Here is a 21,704-nt window from a genome sequence, read left to right as displayed (position 1 = left end):
CAGCTATTTTTCTTTTATCTCAATCACATCTTTATACATTGCAAGATTCATTTTGTTTCATTCATGTCGTATTTTGTTAGTGTTCATTACATTGCCTTTTGTCCCCTTTGTCCCTTGTAACTTTATTTGTTGCTCTTGAACTGAACAATAAAGTTGCATGAAAAAAAGTGTTTTGAAGGAAGTGTGCGTCTGCGTCATTTCTGGGGGAACACAAGCTAGCGGATAGCGTCAGCTAGCTAAACGTCAGAGAGAGCGATGGCGTCCGCCGCGATGGATACCACGTAAATAAAAACACACACGACACGCACGGTACGGTCGGTGTGTTCTCCAGTGACATCAACGGTGCTTTCTAGACCTCGAATACGAATCAGAAACGTGTCGTTATGGCGACCGGGAACGGCGTCGGTGGCAGCTTAGCGTCAAACCATGACGACCAGGAGGCTGCGTCCAACTCGGTTCAGTCTGGAGACGCAGCGGTGCCCTCCAACGCGCCAGCCTCCGGTCCTGCCCGGTCCGCCTCTCCGCCCGTCCTCGGCCTTCACCGGGAGCCCATGTACAACTGGCAGGCGACGAAGAGCTCCCTGAAGGAGCGCTTCGCCTTCCTCTTCAACAACGAGCTGCTCAGCGACGTCCGGTTCGTCGTCGGGAAGGGCAGGCAGGCCCAGAGGATACCGGCCCATAAATTCGTCCTGGCCGCCGGTAGCGCCGTATTTGATGCCATGTTCAACGGAGGGATGGCCACGACCTCCACGGAAATAGAGCTCCCCGACGTGGAACCCGCAGCCTTCCTGGCGCTGCTCAGGTAGGAGAAGCCGCGCACCGGATTGAACCCAGCGGAGTCACCTGTCGCTTCCTTCCCGCCGCATCTGGCTGCATGTTTAAAGCAGGATTTAGGTGCCATGTAAGTGAGTTATAGCGCTGCAGCCCCGGACAGGAGCAGTGGGTACGATGGTTTAACTCTTGGATGTCAGGTGTAAGCACATTGCTTCAAAGTTGCATAGTTCGGATACACTCCAGAAAGTGATGGGAACCGGTGGGTTTACTGGGCTCTCATGAAGAATAAAAACAGTGCGCCTTGTGATTAAGGTTACACTGAGGATTAAGTCCATTTCGAGCTAAATTCATCAAAGTGATGATTACTTCTGGATGAATTGCAACAAGACACGTGAGCAGTGGCTTTTTTTAGAATTGTGGTTCCAGAGGAGACGACACTGTCTTACAAATGTATCAGCACTGCAGTTTTATTTCCTTTGTTAACAGGTGATGCATTTCCCAAGCTAACGTAATGAGTACCTGACCCTCAGGATTGTTCCGCTGCCTGCTTCCTCTGCCCAGGTTCTTGTATTCTGACGAGGTCCACATTGGTCCTGAGACGGTGATGACGACTCTGTACACGGCGAAGAAGTACGCGGTCCCCGCTCTGGAAAGTCACTGTGTGGAGTTCCTCACCAAGCACCTCAGAGCGGACAACGCTTTCATGCTCCTCACTCAGGTTACTGTCACAGCCGCCCTATCCTGGATACTTGACCCTTAAACCCTCGGCCATTAACCCTTTTTGGTTAGACATCTTGAATTTCCATCTATTCAAATTCATTGTTTTAATAGCAGAGCGGTCCGACCCAAACGACCATCTTGCAGCCATCAATAGTCAGGTTTTTATGACATTAGCTTGTGCTATTTCTGGCTGATGCTGTCGTGTGTCTGGGTTCAGCATTTTTTATGATGCTGGATGCAACGCCATCAGGCTGCCTGCTCAGCTTATTTCTAATCAAACACTGCTCCTTAGAGACTTCTCTCCAGCAGTGTAATCTTTATTATCGGGGTCATCACTTGTTACTCATGTCCAGTTCAGTAACACTTTTAGAAGTTTGATTGATAGTTTTACCGTAAGTCGTAATTCATCAGTTCTCAATATCTAATTTCCAAAATGATTAATCCTTTTGTAAAGCTTGCACAACATTTAGTGCATGAAGGAGACACTTTTCACAGTCTTTGTTACATTACATGTCATTTAACTCACGCTTTTATCCAAAGCGACTTACATTGCATTTTAACCCATGCTTTACATTTTTGCCTGGGGAGCAATTTGGGGTTAGGTGTCTTGCATCAGGGACACTTCGACATGGCACATGGGGCAGTCAGAGTTCGAGCCGCCAACCATGCGGCTCCCGGCGCATCACACTACTCCATGCGCCACCATCGCCCACGTGCATGAAAAGTAATTGACTAGTGTCTACTAATATACTAATTTGGCTTATTTTGTGCTTTCATTACAGGCAAGACTATTTGACGAGCCTCAACTGGCCAGCCTCTGCTTAGACACCATAGACAAAAGCACTGCGGACGCAATAAACGCAGAGGGTTTCACAGATATTGACCTTGGTATGTCACTCTTCCTGAGAAAATGTTCAACCTTTTACTGTTTTGGATGTTAACCGATGGCTGCTCTGTGCATTTGTGTGCATAGACACCTTATGTGCAGTGCTGCAAAGGGACACGCTCAGCATCAGGGAGAACCGCTTGTTTGGGGCGGTGGTACGCTGGGCCGAGGCCGAGTGTTACAGACAACAGCTTGCCCCGACCTCCGAGAACAAACAGAACGTTCTGGGCAAAGCCCTCCCGCTCATCCGCTTCCCGCTCATGACCGTTGAGGAGTTTGCGGCAGGTAAGCGCCCCAGAGATATGACCCGTTTTCTTTCCCTGCAATGGGACTTTTCTTCTTCTTCTTCTTCTTCTTCTTTTTCTCTCTCCTCCAAAACTATACTGACCATTTCAGCCAAACATATTCATCATGTGTCTTATGTGTCCATACAGCTCAAACCACAGAAACCAGCTTGATATTCTTTCTTGTGCAACAGGGCCTGCCCAGTCTGGAATATTGTTCGATCGGGAGGTGGTAAATCTGTTTTTACACTTTACAGTAAACCCCAAACCACGGGTCGACTACATCGACAGGCCCCGCTGCTGCCTCAGGGGGGAGGAGTGCAGCATTAATAGGTTCCAGCAGGTTGAGAGTCGATGGGGGTACAGTGGTACCAGCGACAGAATCAGGTGAGAGGGCCAACCGTGGCGGTCTGTTGTTGCCTCAAACAAACTGGGTTAAAGTTTTGTTGTGGTATTAATTTTCTTTTTCTGTCTGCCTTTCTCCCTCTGCAGATTCAATGTTAACAAAAGAATATCCATAGTGGGTTTTGGCTTGTATGGTTCAATACATGGACCCACTGACTATCAGGTCAACATACAGGTAACTTCTGTTATAACATAATGACGTTAAGGGATGTATATTTGTTTTCATAGTAGTACTGTTTTGTGTCACCACCAATAATTTTATTGGATAAGATAAACAGAAGTACAATGTTGTCCTAACCGTAGCAAAAAGGCAATAGTTTAATAAAAAAAAGCCAAATACTCCTTAGATCCGTTTCCCTTTGTGATACAACCTGACAGACCTTGATACACTTTGCCGACCCTACGAGGAGTAAACTCGCTGTCCCTCATCCCGTTTTCTAATTCCTCTCCAGTTAGCACAGCTTATTTGTTCCACCTTGGAGAAGAAGGGTGCACAGTTGTGTTGTATAAGCATTGCATCTGATCCTTTCACAAGGGATCTTTCCCTGTATCACGTTAAAACTCACTGTATATTTACAGATACAACTGTCTTAATTGAAAGCCTAAAATGTCACAGTACTTGCCAGATTATTCTGGTCACAGCCAGCGCAAAGTAACAGTTTCCAACCAGAAAAACCAGCAAACCGATGAACCCAGAAACACGGAGTGAGCTGCCCGCTGTGTTTTAACACTTCAACGCTGACATTACATTGATTATTTTTCCTTTGCACGTTATTGACCAAGCACTAAAGACATGGTGCTGTTCTGCAGATCTTAGAGAGCGACAAGCGCATCATACTGGGGCAGAACGACACCGGGTTCAACTGTGACGGCACAGCAAACACGTTCCGAGTGATGTTCAAAGAGCCGGTGGAAATCCTTCCCAATGTCAGCTACACTGCATGTGCCACCTTAAAGGTCAGTTGAAACATATGGTGCGTTTTTTTAAACCCACCTGATTGGAATTAACAAATGATCTGCTTTCTCATTGGCCCAGGGCCCAGACTCCCATTATGGCACCAAGGGGTTGAAGAAAGTGACCAAGGAAACCACAACGGGGGCCAAGACGACCTTTTTGTTTTTTAGCTCCCCAGGAAATAACAACGGTACGTCTGTGGAGGACGGGCAGATCCCGGAGATAATCTACTACACCTAGACTTAACCTGGTGTCATGCTGGTGCACTGAACCCGGGAGACCTCAGGCTGCTGGAGATAAATGTAGTGCCTCATAATCCCTTGGAATAAACATTGTGTGTGTTTGAGAGAAAGTGTGTGCTTGTGTGTGTGCTTGTGTGTGTGTGTGTGTGTGTGTCTACACAATAATGGCGTGACTGGGAGTGTTAAAACAAGCGGAGTTGTGTGGAGAGAAAAACAATGAGCTTTTTGGTCACAAATTGTTTCATCAGTTGTAAATGATCTTAATAGGGATGTCCTGTGTGTTGTTGTCGGTAATCTGTCACGGCTGGAGTTAATCCTGCACGAGTGAAACTAGAGAGACGATCTGTCAGTTGGCGCCATTTCCTTCTAGTTCTCAGTTTATGCTGACGCATTTACCAAAAGTATAATATTTGCATATTTTTTATTGTTACCATTTATTCAGCAGGTGTCTTCAAGTACTTTGTCTTTGCATTGTGTGTTATGTAAGTGGTACATGCTGTAATTTATGACTTCCATGTTTGCCTAGCACTACATTAAAATGTAAAAAAGAAAAAACTCCCATGAGTTTCATGGTGTAATAAATGAACAAAAATCTATTTTTAGCTTTTTGGCATTAAAATGTTGTAAAATAGTTTCCTTCGATAGACTCTTTATTATTATTTTTTTTCATGTATCATTCCTCTTTCTGTCACTAGGTGATGCTCAGCACTTTGTACAGCATTAAATGCCTAAACATATTCAGAAGTGCGAGTGCGAAGGGCTTAATCAAGAGGATAGGAAAGTAAAAACCAATGCTAAACAAATATAGAACTTTAATTATTAAAATGTGAATGAAGTTTAACTGTATGAGTCACAGACAAACACTGGGATAGAGGAAGTCTAAGAGGCTTAGTTATCAGAAAAATATTTTTTAATATCAAAAGCACTTGCAAAAGCCTCAACTTGCATATTGTTCTATTACAAAACTAGCAGTGAAATGTTATGGATGCAAGATGTACTGTATGAAGGTTGAGTTACTAGTTTTTTATTTCAAGTCAGGTAGTTTAGCCCAGTCATCCCCAAAGGGTCACAAGACCAAGGTGAGGAGTTGTACGATGGTTCATTTGAATGAACTTTGGTGAAATATTGAAAATATAAACCATCTGATTGGAAGTGAATGGTTCTTAATACGATTATATATATGAAATGTGACAATAAGCCTCGGCCATACACTGATTTAAGGGAACCACTTGTCTTATTCTTCAACAACATTTTATATTTCATTAGCTTATTTATGTTTTTATTAAAAATGTAAATCTAAGGTAATGTTATGTTTTTACTTGGAGACATTAAAAAAATCGTGTGGAAATACAGTACCTGGGTAAAAATATTTTTCACCACTGGAAATTCAGAATGTGAATACAAGCTGCAGGTATTAAATGTTCTCTGACCTTGTCAGAGAACATTGAGCACTGTGTCTACGGCCCAGAGCCGCAGCGCTCTTGAATTTCATTGTGCGCACGTCCATCTGAGCGCCGGTGGAAACGAGTGAGTCCACTTTAGACGTCTGTGAGTGGGCTCTGATGAGGAGAGTGATCCACGGAGGCTGTCAGGTGAGTCACCGAGACCTCAGAGCTTCTCCCAGCTTAGACGGCCTTCATTATAAGACCCAACAAGAGACACAAAATGCTTATGAAAACAGGAGCATGAGTCCGTCCTCTCACACCTGTGTGACGTGCAAAAAAACCCAGAAAGATCCATGAGCCCTCCTAATCAGAGGGAAGTTTGTGGAGGCAAATGCAAAGCTTATGAGGTACAATTTGAGTGTTTCATTACAAATCCATGACAGTGATGTGTGGTTTTGTGTGTGTGTGTGTGTGTGTGTGTGTGTTTGAGCGTGGGTGTAGATAGCAGCAGAATGGGCTGTCTTTGTCAGTGTGAGCCTTCTGCCTAAACACAGCAGAGGAGAGGATTTATGCCTCTGCTGTTTGTGACTCATGACACATGGTCGTGCAGGACTGGAGTGGAGCAGAGTCTGACTTCTGCAAAACAGAAAGCACGCTTGTGTCCTTTTTCATCCCATTTCAAATTGAGATTGAAAATATCTGTTTCCTCATGATGGAAAGTTCTTTGGTTCGACTGGGGACCATGTTTAAAGTGGTTGAGTTCTATTGCAGGGAGAGATCTTGGAGCATTCCTGCTTTATTATTATGTTTGATCACAGTGTTGTATGTTGGAAACCCACTGTAGAGTGATAGGGATAATAATCAGATCCTAAGAAAGCTAAGAAAGGGAGAGCTTAAACAGCGGTAAAGAAATGAGGAATAATCTGACATATGAGTGATTACATCCAGAGCTTATTATGTCTAACTCACAATTCAAAGAAACTCTATACCACATTTTTTTCATTTACAGGCATTCATATACTCTGTCTATCCATACGGTGCATGCAGAAGTTCTCCTCAAGACCAAAAGAACTCTGATGTGTAAAATCAGTGAATTTCCCTTTTAAATTGAATTTAATGCAAGGCTTCATTCAGGTCTTCTCCCACTGTCTGATTAATTCAAACCCCTTTGGGCCATCTGTAAACTTTTTAAAAGATGTTCCTGAAAACTGAACTGAGTCTTTCAAAGACGGCGCTCAGTCTGTCGTCCTGAAATTCAACTTTAGCGTGCAGCCAATCCTGTAATTCCTTTAACAGCTGTTTCATTTATCCCCTTACTCTGTACACCACAGAAGCGTGACACTTCACCACAGCATCCACCTGCACGGATAAGGGATTGTGTGTGGGTGTGTGTGGGTGGTGGCGTGTGTGTGGGTGTCCATATTTATCCAGCTGGTAGGAGCAATCTATATTAAAATGGTGTAAGACTGTTTGGTAACTAATTAATATTTACACTGAGACATGTCGTTACAGAAAGTCTTTCTTGGTGCTGATGAAGGACACATGGCACAATGACAGCAAGATAACAGACCATATCTTGTGTAATATTATACAATTTACATCACATGTCCTAAATGTGAATTGATTATATACTTTGGTTGCGTCTGTCGTCATTATTTAAGACGGGCTCACCTAGTGCAACAGGATGCATTAGCAAGGAGTGTAGGATTATTTGTGACTCTTTATTTATTTATTATTTATTTGTGACTCTTTTGTGTGGCGGTGCTCACAGCAGTGAATGCAAAGTATGTTTTCTATGTATGTGTAAATGACGGGAGCCTTTTCATTTTCTGCCACAGCTTTTCCACAGCTTTTCCCTAGAAATATATATAAACATACAAAGTACAACATATTGTTAAAGATGAACCCACTGTTTCCAAGACGTCTTGATATAGGGGCTCTCAAACATTTCCCTTGTTGCCTTTCCCCGTTAATCATCTCATAAACCCCCCTCAGGTCTCTTGTGTCCTTAGGAAGGGCCTGAAACCCAAGGTTGGTGACCTTTGGGTTTCAGGCCGTAAATAAGACTAGTTCAAATGAACTGCCACTTGTCCTCAAGCAAAGGGCCCGAGCACTTCCTTCTGTGCACATCAGACTAACGAGCTCCCACTGTCCACAAATGAGCAGCTGCGTGATGAACCCATAAAGCACGCAGTTGCATGAGTGCACGTGTGCAGTCGCGCTCAGATCTGGACGGCGTTTATTTCAACACGGAGTGACTACTCCGCCGTTCACGCGCGTCACGCGTTACGTGAACACTCCCCCACTGTCTGCTGGGGGTTGGCCAGCCCCGCGCCAACCCGTAGCCCCCCCTCCCCCCTCCCCGCGCACGCTAGAACGCCAGATGTAGGTCGCCCAGTGCTGCGGGGGCCGGGGGGGTGGGGGATGTGGTGCGTGTTGGTGGGGAGGTCGTAGTGTTTGGCGGGCACACGTGCACGTCTGTATGCACTTACAAAAAGAGGGGGAGATGGAGCGATGATTGTGGCGGATGAGTTCGCCGTCAAGGACATGGCCCCCGGCCCTCCGTCCCCATCGCTGTCGCGTTGCATCGTCACAAACAGGCCACACGAAGCCTGACAGCCCGGCAGACCAGAGCGAGGAGGCTCTGGTCCCTCACCGTGCCCGCTCTCTATTGTTCTACATCTTGTTGCATTAACGGTTTATTCCTGTGATTAAAATGGAGTAGAAGTAGTAGTTGAAGGTGCTGCACTCTGTAGTTGAATGAACCCTTAGACAAACAAATGAATGTTGTAGCGCAGATTTATTTTCTCTTAATGTTCCAACAATAGTAAAAAAATGGAAACCCCCTCAAATCCAAATGCTTTATGAAGAGCTTGAGTCCAATGAATCAAGTAAGTGTCAAGGAACCTACCGAAATGCTTACAACTCGTCCTGTGGGAGACTGTGTTTTCTACGGTCTTTTCAAAAGTTTTATGACAGTCCATCAACTTCTTTTTAAGACATTTCCCTCAAAACCCCAAAAGGGTACTTCATGATGGCTCGAGAGTTAAATCAGGGGATTCGGCCGAGGTCAAAACACGCACGGCACTAATGCAGAGCCAGTGTTCGGTTTGTCCGCTCAGGGCTACTGTAGAAACATGGCGATTTGCGTAATGTGGACCCTCTATGGATGCAAATATTAACTGTTTATTCTTCTGTAAAGAAAACGCTATTCTTTTTTCAAGTGAGTATACACAATCTTTTTTCTATTTTAATTTTGCCAATTTATCAAAAATCAACACACTAAATTCAACATACTGTTTCCACAACTTACTCTGGAACATTTTGAGAAATACACATTCTCTGTACTGCAGAAACCTACATTTTAGTGAACATATATGCTGACAATCACAGTAAACGCCTTTCAAACGGCTCAGATCATTAGCGAGCACAGAAAGATTAACGTGTATAAAACATGAATACTGAATTGTGTGAGTTAGAAAGAAAAAAAACACAATTGACGACACCTAGGTAGAAAATAAAATATTTTATTGTACCAATTTACAGATTTCCCAACGTAAATTCAGTATTTGTACAGAGAAAAAGGTCATGTCTGAATATTTGGCTTGTGTATGTGTGTTTAAGAAAAATGAAATTATTGTACTGTACCAATTAAGAGAATTATCCAAATAAAAGCCCTATATCTAAATGTTCAGATATCAGATGCTCAACTATGTATTTGTTTGCTGGACTCTAACCGATTTATTTTCTGTGCCTTCAAAACACAAGTTACATTTTGATATTTCTTTACCAATAACAGCAGTAACATTTTTACTGTCTGTGTCCAGCAAATCACTGCTCTGCAAAGATGCCGCATTCTGGGGTGAAGTATCTCTAATCTAAACTGATTACAGTGGTGATGGCAGCCTTGCTTGCTGTGTGCCAGTTTTAGCACATCCCCCCCCCCCCACACACACACTTTCTCCATAACCTCCTCCCTCCCTTATCATCACAGCTGATTGAACTGCTGAAGTCAAAATGAACTGTAAACCCCATCTCTGTCGCGGCCATAAATAGAAACCCCGCAAATGCCATTCAAGCAGCAATAAAACAATGCGTGTCAGCTTGTCTTGTGCTTCAGTGAATTTGACCAATGGTATGATGTTTGTTACTTCATTTAAGATGTGCTGCGAAAGGACTGCGAGCCCTGACATCTTTAGGGCAGTGAGCTACATATGCCATAGCCAATGATGCATGTAGTAATAATGTATTAATGATGCATATAAATATTTCAGTTGCTTTTCACGGGTTGAACTATTAAGTCTGTGGCTTGTGCTGAGCCATTCACTGTGAATGCTACTTTCCCATTACACACAGTGCAGTTGTTCAAGCCACTTTGTTTAATGTGCCATCTATTAGTCGAAGATGTACAGTTCAGCTTCATTTCTGAGCCGGAAGCGACAGATTTTAAATCACTTTAAAAACATCTTCCAGGAAAGAATAGATTGTTTTTAATTATACTTTTGCATCCATTGCAGATTTTATTATTGTCAGTACACAAGGTGGTTTGAATGCGTTTTATAAATTAAAGTGAATGGACTTGAATGTTCATCGTACCATTTCAACTGTGTTGTTTGGTCTCCAGTGGACCCAAACTCAAAATACTTGGGACGACACCGATCAGGTTCTCTCCACTAGGAGTGCAAATCTCAATTCTCACTTGTAAGCCAGACATTGTTTTGACTAAGCCTGACAACGTCAGATTTTGTTAGACATCGAGCGTAATAAAATAAATCCCTTTAGAAAATACATGTTTAATGAAAACAGTTCGGTTCATAAGTATCCTTACATAATGGGACACAGATAAATAAAGCTGTATTACTAACAGATTTCTCCAAGAAATTGTGATTCAGTCTGCAACAATACTGTAATGAATGATGTAATACTGCAATATCAGAGCATATATAGATGAAGCCACCAAAATATTTCTCCTCAAAGCAACCCTTACATACAATATAATAACCAAACATACAGCCCACATACCTGAAATATTAAATAAGAAAAATGTTTGTCATAGAGAGTTAAGATTTAATGTGATTAAAGAAATATTTTGGGGAAAAATCTGACTGCGTATTTACTTGTCATGACTTAACTCAGAAAATAAAAATATATATTTAACAGTTGAAAAAAAGTTGCACTTTAGTACAATAGTATAATAACTGTAAATTGTCAACGTTGATATACTGCTCAAACCTTGCATACGAGACTGTGGAAAGACTGTCAAACAAAAGATTGTTAACTATTGCCAAATAATGGTAATGCAATGGGAGTTGTGAGACTGTAAATACTTTAAACACTGATAACAGCTAAGAGATTAGAATAGAGATCAGTAGCGGTCATATTGGGGTCTCTGATGATAGGAGTTATATCCATCGTTGTAGCTTGGAGGACCTGATCGATGACCACCGCCATAACCTGAGTGCCTGTCCCTGTCCCCGTCTCTATCTCTGTCCCCGTCTCTATCTCTGTACCTATCCCTCTCTCTATCCCTATCTCTGTCGTGCCATTTTTGCTGTCCATGGTGGCCCCCTCTCCATCCCCGGTCCCCTCCCCAGCCGCGGTCCCCTCCCCAGCCGCGGCCTCCTCCCCATCCGCGGCCTCGACGGTCCTGGTACCTAGATGGAGACCAATAGAAATGAAAAATTAAGTTAACGCAAATACCTTCATTATATGGAACAAGGCAGCAGGAAAGCATATCTGCAGAGTAAATCCAGCTGGGATAACAGAGTTTCCCTCATGTCTCATCCAGATTTAGAAATGCAATGAAACTAGAGGATAGTTATTTTGGAACAAAGTTGTTGTAGTGGATTGCAAAGCAACAACAAGAATGTGACATTACCTGTCCCTGCCTCGGTTTCCACCTCCACGACTCCTCCAGTCCTCCACAATGGGTGGAGAGTCAGCTGGACGGCTCACATACTGTTGGTATTCTTTGTCGTCCGATGAAAATCTGTGGGAAAACATCTCCTCGTAGTTCCGCTGGCTTTCTGTGGTCTCGGCCATTCTGCAACGACAGATGAAACGCTACAGACGCACTGAATATCACAACAGCTAAAGCTAATGACACGGCTAGCATCAAGTTACACTATTAACTGGCTGATATGTGTGAGCTGATGCGGAACAATAATAACAAGACTAGTCTGTGTGCGATTTAGCGTTACCTAACGATTATTACAACACATAAATATAAATAAATACCTTTACAGGACTTAGACGCCGTTTGCGTCGCTTTAATATAACAAACCCGGACGCGACTTCTTGTTCTGGTACGTCGCTGAAATCCGTCCCCAGAAAGGGACCCACACGTTTTAAAAGTTCCGGTAGCGCGCGCACCTGCCACTGATGGATTGACAGCTATTATCTATCCGTTTGAAACAGGCCGAAATGAGAGTATTGAGTATTTGGAATTTAAATATTCTTTAGGAGAACGTGTCAGCTGCTGAAACGCCACCGGTGTCAATTCGAACATGTAAGTGCAACTTAATTTCATTTAATAAGCAAACCAAACATTGTTGTTCAAACACAACTATTTCGGTGCGCACGAGCCCCGCATGAAACACGACCGCCGTGGGGGGAAACGCGAACATGTAAACTTAATTCACAAGCACCGATTGTTTCGAAGGCAATGAAAGAGGGAGTCTTTTTTATTCATTTTTCTGAGAGAGAGGGCGAGAGAGAAGGCGAGAGAGAGAGAAAGGGGGCGAGAGAGAGAGAGGAAGAGAGAGAGGGAGAGGGAGAGCGAGAGAGAGCGAGAGAGAGAGAGAGACTGGACGACCCGGTGAATCGAGTTTACGGAGAAGTGCTCTCGGTGTCTCTATCGGTGTCTCTTTCGGTGTCCCTCGGCAGCAGGAGGACTTGTTCGTGGACTCTTTGGTGCGCTAATCATCGGTGGACTTTGACTGCGCTATAAAAAACAACCGATAGAGCCTATAAATAAATAAATACATATATACATATACATCTTAAGAAGGAGTTGTTCCTTAAGTCCGCGGCGATGGGGTGAGTAAACCAGTGACATGTCGTGTATATCTGTGTGTTTGTGAATACGACAGAACGTGTCTCTCAGTAAACTGTGTAGTTGACATGTAAGGATCTGAATACATTGCCATCGCCGTAGCAAGACCACGCTCATCCCAAGCGCAATTCACTCTTCTAGCCATTAGCCCGATTATTAGGCAGTGTTGGTGATTTAAGAGGCGACTTCACGTGGTCTTCGCTGTCTGTGAGATGTGTTGTGTATGTATGTATATGAGAGGCTTTTTTGCCAGCAGTACAGTAGGTGGACCGGTGTAGTTCCTGCGCGTGTTGTCGTCCACAGAGCTGGAGGTATTGGTGCACTCCCACAGCTGGGCAAAGTGAATTATTTTGCCCCCATAGTCTGCTGTGGTGTGTGAATATTGACACGGTGGCTCAATGCCATGGTTATGCAATCATTAGCTCCCGTCATGTCTACATGGTGTGTAGTTTTTCTTTTGACTCGGAAATCACATTAATCACAGCTCCGTGTAACTTTACTTGGAAGTAAAGCCAATATGTGAACAATAAGCAGCATTTATGTTCAGTGCATGTTTAAAAAAACAGTTCATCAGCCGTGACGTTAATTGTTCTACTCGCCCAGCAGGTTTGAAAGTTGGAGGAGTCTGTTTTGGTATGTGATCAGCACACCTACTGGCAGAGACCAGGTTCCACTGTCCGGCCCTGTGGGTTCACTCAGTGCCCACCAGTAGTTTCATTTTACAGATGCATGTTTGTCATTCAATACTGATCAGAGCATTTGGAAGCAAAAGATGTTTGGCATTTTAGATTGAGAAATTACTTAAATAATTAATACATTGTTGCCATTCAGTTGTGTCAGTTGACTAAACAATTGACCAAGCAAAGGAAAGCAAGACATCCTCAATATTCAGAAGCTGAAACATTTTTCTTTAAAAACGAGCTGTCAACCAGATACTACACCCTGATTACATTGTTTACTGATACCACTTGTGACAAGTCAACACAGATCAAAGTAAGTTCACGTGTCTGTGCGTGTGTTTTGTCACAACTAGACATTCTTTGTCATATTTTTGCAGGGTTCATGTGTCGTTTGGTCCCTGCCCTTTGGTCCCAAATGGAGTTAATGATTAACTACAAATTGCGAGGTCTTTCATGTGATCAATCAGTACCCTCTTGACCTAGACAAATTTGTTATTGATCACATGATTTTGAAGCACAATACTAGCCCAAATTCTAATATTGTGCAGCGTGCCAAATAAATCAAATACATGTAGCTCATGGTGGCTGAATGTAAAGAGTTTGAGGAAATGCTGATAACCACAGTGGAGCATGATTTTTAAGTCCAGCTTGAGTGCTGCAGCTCAGATCGCTCCACCAGAGCAGTCTCGCAGAGAGCACTGCAATCAGCATATTGCTATTTCAAATAAGCCATGCGGGGAGCGGCACTGGCCCGTGGATATATGTTAATCTGCTGGCTGGCCAGGAAATGACCGCTGAAGGCTTAACACTCATTGATAAGGCTGTGTGACATGTGACATGGTGGTGGGTCGCTTGGCTGCCCGGGTAGGAGGGTGGAACCTTAGCAGAGTGTGCTCCCTCCGCCTGCCCGTGGTGGAAGGCCTGATGGGACGGTTGTAGAGGTGTAGCCGGGGAGCTGAAAGTCGCTCTTTGCTGTTGAGGAATCCTGAGTAGATGAAAGTGGACATACTGACGCCGGATTGGACGTCCCTCCACCAGATGGTTCGGGCCTAGGAGGCCATCTGCTGCCACGCTGTGCTTCTGTGGAGACTTCCTTTTTCCTCCGAGCTCTCAGATTATGTTGGGCTCTGCATACCTTGGGCTCAGTGTGATGGCGGAGGACCTGCTGCGGTTGCTAGTTTGAATCTGGCCCCCCGCTTTTGTTGGATGGGATTCTCTCTTTCAGTTTGATGAACTGTACTGGTGTGAGGCGCAGTTCAGTGTGCTCTATGCTGCCAAAATGCAGGTATAATGAAGGTCACAGTGAAAAAAGAAAATGTCTTGCAAATGTAAAGAATAGGGTTTAATATTATATAGAAATTACATAATATTATGATTTGATGGATTCATTATTGATTAATCTAGCAACAGCAGTAAAATAGTACTATAGAGAAGAAAAAAAAACATTTTTGAGGACGCCTTGCGATGTACCGCATCCTTTAACTTCTAAAAGAAAACAACACTTTCCTGTTGAACTGCTCACAACTGGGTCAGTTTCCACAAGCTAAAAGCACTACTCTGTAAACTAGCCCATCACCAAAAGAAACAAATCAGACCTATTAATTGTTTCAGTGACTTATCAGCGACCAATGTTGTTGTTGATCAATGTTTTGACAGTAAACTTATAGATCAAATAATCTTCATAACGAAACGAAACCCCAAAAAGGGGTATGAAGTCATGAAGGATATTTACGACAGTGATACCAAGTCAAACAAACAATGAGTTGCTGTCTGTTGTATTTTACTCGAGATTGTTATAAATCAGTAATTTGGGCAAAAGCCGACATTTTAAGAATAAAAATCTGTTACAAAATGATAAAGACCACGATGAAAGTCAGGCAGAATACAATTCTCAGTGTAGTCCCTCCCTACTACACCTTCAACTAGCCTTCAGCTGGATGAAAACTGCTCCCAATGAAAATATTTACCTTGAGTTTGCTGTTGAGAGAATATGCTCTTTTTTGTGTAAATGTCAGGAGAAGATAAAGGCATTATGTAGTGCCGTCATCGTTCCCTTTAGCTGCTTTCTGCCATCCTGCTCTTTCGGACCTCATTAGTACAGCTCTTTGTTTATTGCGATGAAAGCCCAGGTGGTGTTGTAGTGAAGATCCCACAGAGCTCTCCTCTCCTGCACACTTTGCTCAGTCACTCAGAACAAACCCCGGCTCTCACTAATAAGATCGCTGTGCTCTGCGGCGGGGCTCGCAGGTAGAAATGACCGAGCGCCCCAACTCTGTTCATCTGATACCAGCAAGATTACACCAGCTAATGGGAATCCCAGTTATTACATTTTAATTTATGGTCACGAATGAATGCTGCACTAATTTACTATTTTTTTTTTTATCCAGCCATTGTCATCGAATGTTTTGACATGTTTCGCATTTTCTCCCCCCGAGAAGGTTTGGGAGAAGACGTTCTTTTATTACTTGTAATTGTAAGTTAGTTTATTGGTGTCTGCACCAGTCGAGAGAGCGGGGAAGAATAAATGCCCTAACTGAGAGTTCATCCACCTACTGCAGATATTTGACAGGTGACTAATGCAGCATTCATCACTTGAGTCATTTGAGCAGACTGAAATTCCATGTATTAGTCAGTCAGTCAAGGACAGCATTTCACACATATTTTGCTCTAATATTATCGCCTTAAATATGTGTTATAGCCCAGTAATTTATTTTTTTCTGGCTTTAGTGACCACTCAGGCGTGTCAGCGCTCAGCCCTTAAAGTGCTTTAATGATGTGCATTCGATCGGTGCATTACAACGCTCCCAAAGCTGTTTGTTAACGAAACTGTTTGCTGCACTGAGCGTGTTCACGTCAGGTCAACCGCAAGTACGTGGCACATTAAACTGGAACTGCATGTCCAACTTTTAGTTTTTTCATTTGGAGGATTCAAAAGGAGGAAACGTGCTTGTAAACGGGCCTCACAAAGTCTCACTGGCAGAGCAACGTACCCATTGACAATGAAGAGATCTTCTTAAAGCGGAACAGGTTCATTCATATCTTAAAGCCTGCGGGCTCGACGTCTCTAACAATATCGCATGTTAAGAAAAAAACCTACAATCCTTTTCCAAAGAGAAAGCCATCAGCCTATAGTGAAAAGGGAACCGATACGTATGTTTGCTTCATTTATCTAATGACTCTCATTTATCCCTATGTGTCTAATTATATGCTGCCTCACATCGTGTGTGTGACTTGTTGGTAAAGTTACATTTCGTTAAATGCCTGAGGAACATGAAGAAGTCTGCTGATAGTGCTTCTTTCTGCCTGTGTTTGACCTCAGACGACCAAATCAATAGCAAACAATCCGACCAGCTTGCATGTGTCACCTTTGTATATGCACAGAGGTGGCATTCTGTGATTGAGGGGAGACGTTTGTTTGAGGAATTTGCCTGGAGAAAAAATCTGGTACACATATTGTACCTGAATACTACGTCTGTAGCAGAACTCAAATACAACGTGATCATAGCCCCTTGCTTAAAAATCCCCGTCCTAACTCAAAGACGGAGGACGCCTGCTGTTATTCACACTTTCTCTCAGGGCATGGTGTCATTCTGCATCATCATTTAAAATGCCGTCTTTAAGAAGGATTATCCCTCCCTCAGCAAACTTTGCTTAATCTCTGGAGAGCCGGGGGTTTGGGTAAGACACAGGTAGTGATAAATCTCACAATGGGAAAGCAGGTTTATCTGTGCATCACTCACAATATTGCTGCTCAAAGTTATTGCCGTGCAATCATTTAGACACGTCAGCCTTTTGCTTCTCTTTTCTTTCTCGGAATTGAAACTATGGTTATTGGATGTCATAACTTTTTTTTGTGAAACAGATTCATTTCAAATTTGTATTTCTAGTTTGGCTTTGTCCTGGATAAACAATCTAATTTATTCTGCGTAGTTGTATGTAGGCATTGGCAGTGCAGTACTTACTCGTACCTGCTCTTCCCCCACAGAAACACACACTCACACACACCTGTAAATAATTTAAAGCAGCAGATGGGGACAGAGCCCCTGACAGTCAGCAAAAGACAAAAATGCAGCGGTCCCAAAGTCCCAAATGCCATCTTTTCTTTTTTTAAATCCAGTTAAATCAATCAACGTAATGCTTTTTATCTTAGTAAAGCAGATCACTGGATTCCACCAACAGTTGTTTGAGTGCATCCATGTGTTCAGTAGTGTCCTTTCACAGCTCTGCCAGTGTGAGCTGGCTCCAGACACGACCTGCAAAGGTCAGCGTGTGTGTGTGTGTGTGTGTGTGTGTGTGTGTGTCCGTGTGAGCGTCTGTGTGTATGAAAGGCAACAACAGTGATCTGTATAATGGGTTTTTGTTGTTCCCAAAGCAGATGAAAACTGAGATTAGGCTTAAAAAGGACATTGAATTTATTAGGCTTTTATTTCTGTTACAACCATAATCCCAGTGGAAGTAAAAGCTTTATTAGCTCATGAATTATCGCAGCTCGCCTGTCTGTTTGTCTGACATTATTTTCACCGGGACCTTTCGAATAGTGACTAAAAGTATGAACGGACGGAATGTCCTCTTGAAAACTCTCCTTTTACAGTTGCTGTATAGCATTACAACAACAATGCCCCCGTCTGTACCCTGGTAATGAAACCTCTTGCCTGGTTTCCAGGAAATCCTGCTCGCTTTTTGTTATTGTTTGTAAGAATGCTCTTAAGGTATTTGTATATAAGCTTTCTTTATAAAATCACATCCATTTGCCCTAAAAAATGCATTATTCATAATGGTTTTTGCTGTGCCTCAGTGCATATTTCCACAACCTTGTTCCCAAGTTTCTATTTAACTGAAATCTTTCCTGTTATTAAAGTAAATGAAAGGCCATGGAGGGAAAGAGGATGGAGGATCAGGACATAATGGGCTCCCTGTAACCAAGTGGCTGTATGCGACAACCTTCCTGTGGTTTGACACAAAAATCTTTTTAAACCATTTTGCAAACCATCTTGTTGGTACCTTTTACTTTTAACTAACTATAGAGGAGAGTCCACAAGGAAGCAAGCTGGCATATTAGCACCTTCAAATTCTATGCAAGTTTGCATAAACGTGTCTCCGTCTACATTCAAGCAATCGTTGGCCTGCTGTTCAACAGTTGGAGTTAAAGAGGTGGACTACATTACATACAGTGATGCACAGTGAAAAGGAAATATATTCAAGAAAATATCCTGAAGGAGAAATAGTGTCGGGTCAACGGGATGCCAGGACAAAGCAATAACATGAAACATATCAAGATAAGAAGGAGCAGAGAAACACTGAGACCAACTCACAGAGGGGATATGCCAACTTTGTCAAGTAGGCTATAAAGATAAGTGTGAGGCAGTGAGTGGCCAGTAAACTTTGCCCCATCTGAAAGACACACCTTCCCGTTCACATATTGAGCTTCCCATCTGTCTCCCCCCATGTCCTTCATCAGCATCCATTATTGAGTTCTTGAGATGTCCTCTGATCCCTCTCATCCAGCCACTCCACCTAATTGTGCCCCGCTCATCACAACCACCATCACTCACCTTTTTAAATCAAAAACTTCCGGTGGACAATGGAAACTGGGTTCTGCACCAGTGGTGTTCTTCCAATGTCGAGGGCCACGACTGTCTGTACGTGTACCTGATGATGTGAGCGGACTATCCGTTTCCACAGAACTTGCACGACTACATTCCAGAAACATTGCTGTTTGGGGCGCAGATCAAAACTGGTAAAACAAGAAAAGTGTAACACGGTACATTCTCTATGGAAGTAAATCTGTGCCATCAAGGGTTGAAATATAAAGGTGATTGAATTTCTAGCTCTGAATATTTATGCATTGAAATTATGTACCTGAATGTTTTTCAACATTAAAACACCGCAAAAAAATTCAACCTAAAAAAAAAACTGTTGAAATATTCAGCCACAACAGAAATGGAGGTTACAATATTCAACTCACTCCTAACAGCTTGTCCAAGGATCTCAGCATCATTAAATTAATTCAAAACTAGAAGAAGAGGCGTATTGCGAGCGGCTGTACGCTCTCGTTTTACTTCCGCTTAGTTCATGTCCAATACAGTCTGTTAATGTACAAATGTCAGCTGTCTATTACGGAATCTTACAGACACAAACCACACTGATGGCATAAAGAAGAGTTAAAGCCCCGTTATTATTGGACATGGCTACAATCCGAAGCCGAAGGTGTTTTGGGTGCTCGCTCCTTTAGCTTGACGCACTCTCCTGATCTTGAATCAAGAATCGATTGCTCTACCTTAGTGTCCCGGATGTTGGTGTCTAAAGGTTGACATTTTTTGGGTTGAATATTGTAACCGTCATTTCTGTTGCGGCTGAATATTTCAACAGTTTTTTTTTTTTTTAGGTTGAATTTTTTTGCGGTGTTTTAATGTTGAAAAACATTCAGGTACATAATTTCAATGCATAAATATTCATTGCTAGAAATTCAATCACCTTTTTATTTCAACCCCCGATGGCACAGATTTACTTCCATATAACACGGTACATTCTCTTCTTTGTAATGTTTATGCAAACCAACCGTAAATGCCTGTTACTACTTTTGCTAAAACAAATAGCTGGATTAGTGAGCAGGAATGAAATGAGCATGCCAGGACAATCCTACTCTTTAGTTTAAGTGAGTACAAAGATACCTACATAGTACGCTGTTTCATTAAACTGTGTATTTTTATGTGTGTGTAGAGAAAAATGTGTATTTGTGAGAAACATTTTGACTGTATTTTTTTCAGAGTGCAATTATTGGAGTTCAACAGGCTCGTTGCCGTGAAGCAGATTACTTCTAACTCTCAATAGAAAGATGACGTGGTATCGAACCGTTACACGTACAGTGTTTGTTGCTTTGAAAGCTAATGCCACTTGGATGAGGTACAGCTGCAGGCAGAATACCCCGAACTAATGTTAAACAATGTTTGTTGTATTAATGACTCATTCAAAGAAGGTTCCACACTGGATTTTTATTGGATAATATGAGCCCCGGGTAGCAAACACAAAGCAATAGGTGTCAAAAGCAAAAAGAAATCGGCGTAATCAGCAGTGCAAAATGACTTTTTTAGCTGTTGAGAAAACGTATTTACGGACGGCCAAAGGGAAGAGAATCAATGTGAAGTCATTCTTCCTAATAGGACTGTGTGTGTCAGGCAAATGGTTTTGACGGTTACTTCAAGATGTCAGTTTGTTTTCCTCGTGTCTTGTTTGACTTGTGTCGTCACAAGTGGACAATTGTATCCCAAATGTATTTGCTGCACAAGGGAAACCTTTCATTCGACGATGGATGTGAGTGCATAAACGTATCATACGAATGCCTAGATATGTGCTCTTGACGCCCATGAGAGGGGACGAGGTGTTGACGTGCGACTAGCTTTGGTCTGTTGTAAAGATTCAACTTTTGTTGCATTATCAAACACCAGTCCGACTCTCAGGACAAAGCACAGTGGCCCTGTGCTAAATCTTATATTTTAATCATTCTGTCCCTCTCCTGTGTCCTTCGCTCTCCAGGGAGCAGCCGATCTACACCACCAGGGCCCATGTCTTCCAAATTGACCCAACGACCAAGAAGAACTGGGTCCCTGCCAGCAAGCAGGCCGTCACTGTCTCCTATTTTTACGACAGCACACGCAACAGCTACCGCATCATCAGCGTGGATGGATCCAAGGTATGTGTGTGTGTGTGTGTGTGTAACCAAAGGAGAGAAAGACATAATGGGTAACACTTAACTGCTCTCAGGAGAGACAGTGGAGGCTGAGGAAAATCACTGAAAGACGAAAAATAATTTTAAAAAGGGGATAAATTCCACACCTGTAGCTCCCACTGATCGACATCTTAACTGTGGACCATTTGATATTTTTTTTCCTCCACCGTCATCACGAGCTGCATCATTGGAGAAACTGAATTCCATCAAAAGGATGTTTAATAATCTTCTAAAGATCAAACTGCTGTTGTGTTCTACCAACATGCTTTACGTGAAAACAAACTCTTCATATCAAAAGAGAAATCACTGCACACATTCAACGCCTTTGTATTGTTTCCGATGTGGGTGGTTTATGCAAATGATCGATTTTACCAGATGACACAAAATTATTGTCTTGGGTTTAACGTATGTTTTACTTATGTTCTCGTATCATAATTCGAACTGGTGTAGCAACTAATTATTTTAAATGAAGTTTGTATGTCTATATGAATACACGCTCACGTAATCACTGATCAAAATGGTTAAAGATTCATTTTTTGTCATCTGATGTATTAATTGTCTTTACATTTCAGCTTGTGTTGAAAAAAACCCAC

At 42.6% G+C, this 21,704-nt stretch overlaps 3 protein-coding genes across 6 annotated transcripts in view; 2 read left to right on the top strand and 1 right to left on the bottom strand.

Moving 5' to 3' along the window:
• The first annotated feature begins 204 nt into the window (after positions 1 to 204).
• On the top strand, positions 205 to 4,906 carry LOC119225839 (BTB/POZ domain-containing protein 1-like). Of its 2 annotated transcripts, none has more exons than XM_037483747.2 (8): positions 205 to 802; positions 1,336 to 1,492; positions 2,277 to 2,382; positions 2,468 to 2,665; positions 2,859 to 3,051; positions 3,157 to 3,244; positions 3,880 to 4,026; positions 4,106 to 4,906. In XM_037483747.2, exons 1-8 carry the CDS (start codon positions 384 to 386, stop codon positions 4,262 to 4,264), a joined length of 1,467 nt encoding a protein of 488 aa, XP_037339644.1. In that variant the 5' UTR covers positions 205 to 383; the 3' UTR covers positions 4,265 to 4,906. The 2 variants fall into 2 exon arrangements, with proteins under 2 accessions (XP_037339644.1, XP_037339645.1); XM_037483748.2 differs by having other exon boundaries at positions 206 to 802; positions 2,922 to 3,051.
• Positions 4,907 to 9,158: 4,252 nt separating this feature from the next.
• LOC119226241 (RNA guanine-N7 methyltransferase activating subunit-like) lies at positions 9,159 to 12,036 on the bottom strand. Its single transcript, XM_037483934.2, has 3 exons — positions 11,889 to 12,036; positions 11,530 to 11,694; positions 9,159 to 11,305 (listed from the first exon to the last, which is right to left on the bottom strand). Exons 2-3 carry the CDS (start codon positions 11,691 to 11,693, stop codon positions 11,017 to 11,019), a joined length of 453 nt encoding a protein of 150 aa, XP_037339831.1. The 5' UTR covers position 11,694; positions 11,889 to 12,036; the 3' UTR covers positions 9,159 to 11,016.
• homer2 (homer scaffold protein 2) overlaps positions 12,032 to 21,704 on the top strand; it is a 30,333-nt gene continuing 20,660 nt past the window's right edge. The window contains exons 1-2 of one of the 3 annotated variants that reach the window (XM_037483761.2): positions 12,032 to 12,159; positions 20,919 to 21,075. In XM_037483761.2, the coding sequence (XP_037339658.2) occupies positions 12,158 to 12,159; positions 20,919 to 21,075 (159 nt within the window). In that variant the 5' untranslated portion in view covers positions 12,032 to 12,157. Of the gene's footprint in view, positions 12,164 to 12,433; positions 12,690 to 20,918; positions 21,076 to 21,704 lie in introns of those variants that run through there. The other 2 variants (XM_062561701.1, XM_037483760.2) reach the window with 2 other exon arrangements.

This window comes from Pungitius pungitius, chromosome 4 (genome assembly GCF_949316345.1).
Source record: "Pungitius pungitius chromosome 4, fPunPun2.1, whole genome shotgun sequence".
NCBI lineage: Eukaryota > Metazoa > Chordata > Actinopteri > Perciformes > Gasterosteidae > Pungitius > Pungitius pungitius.
Note: the sequence above shows the minus strand (reverse complement) of the source record. Positions and strands in the feature narration are given on the sequence as shown.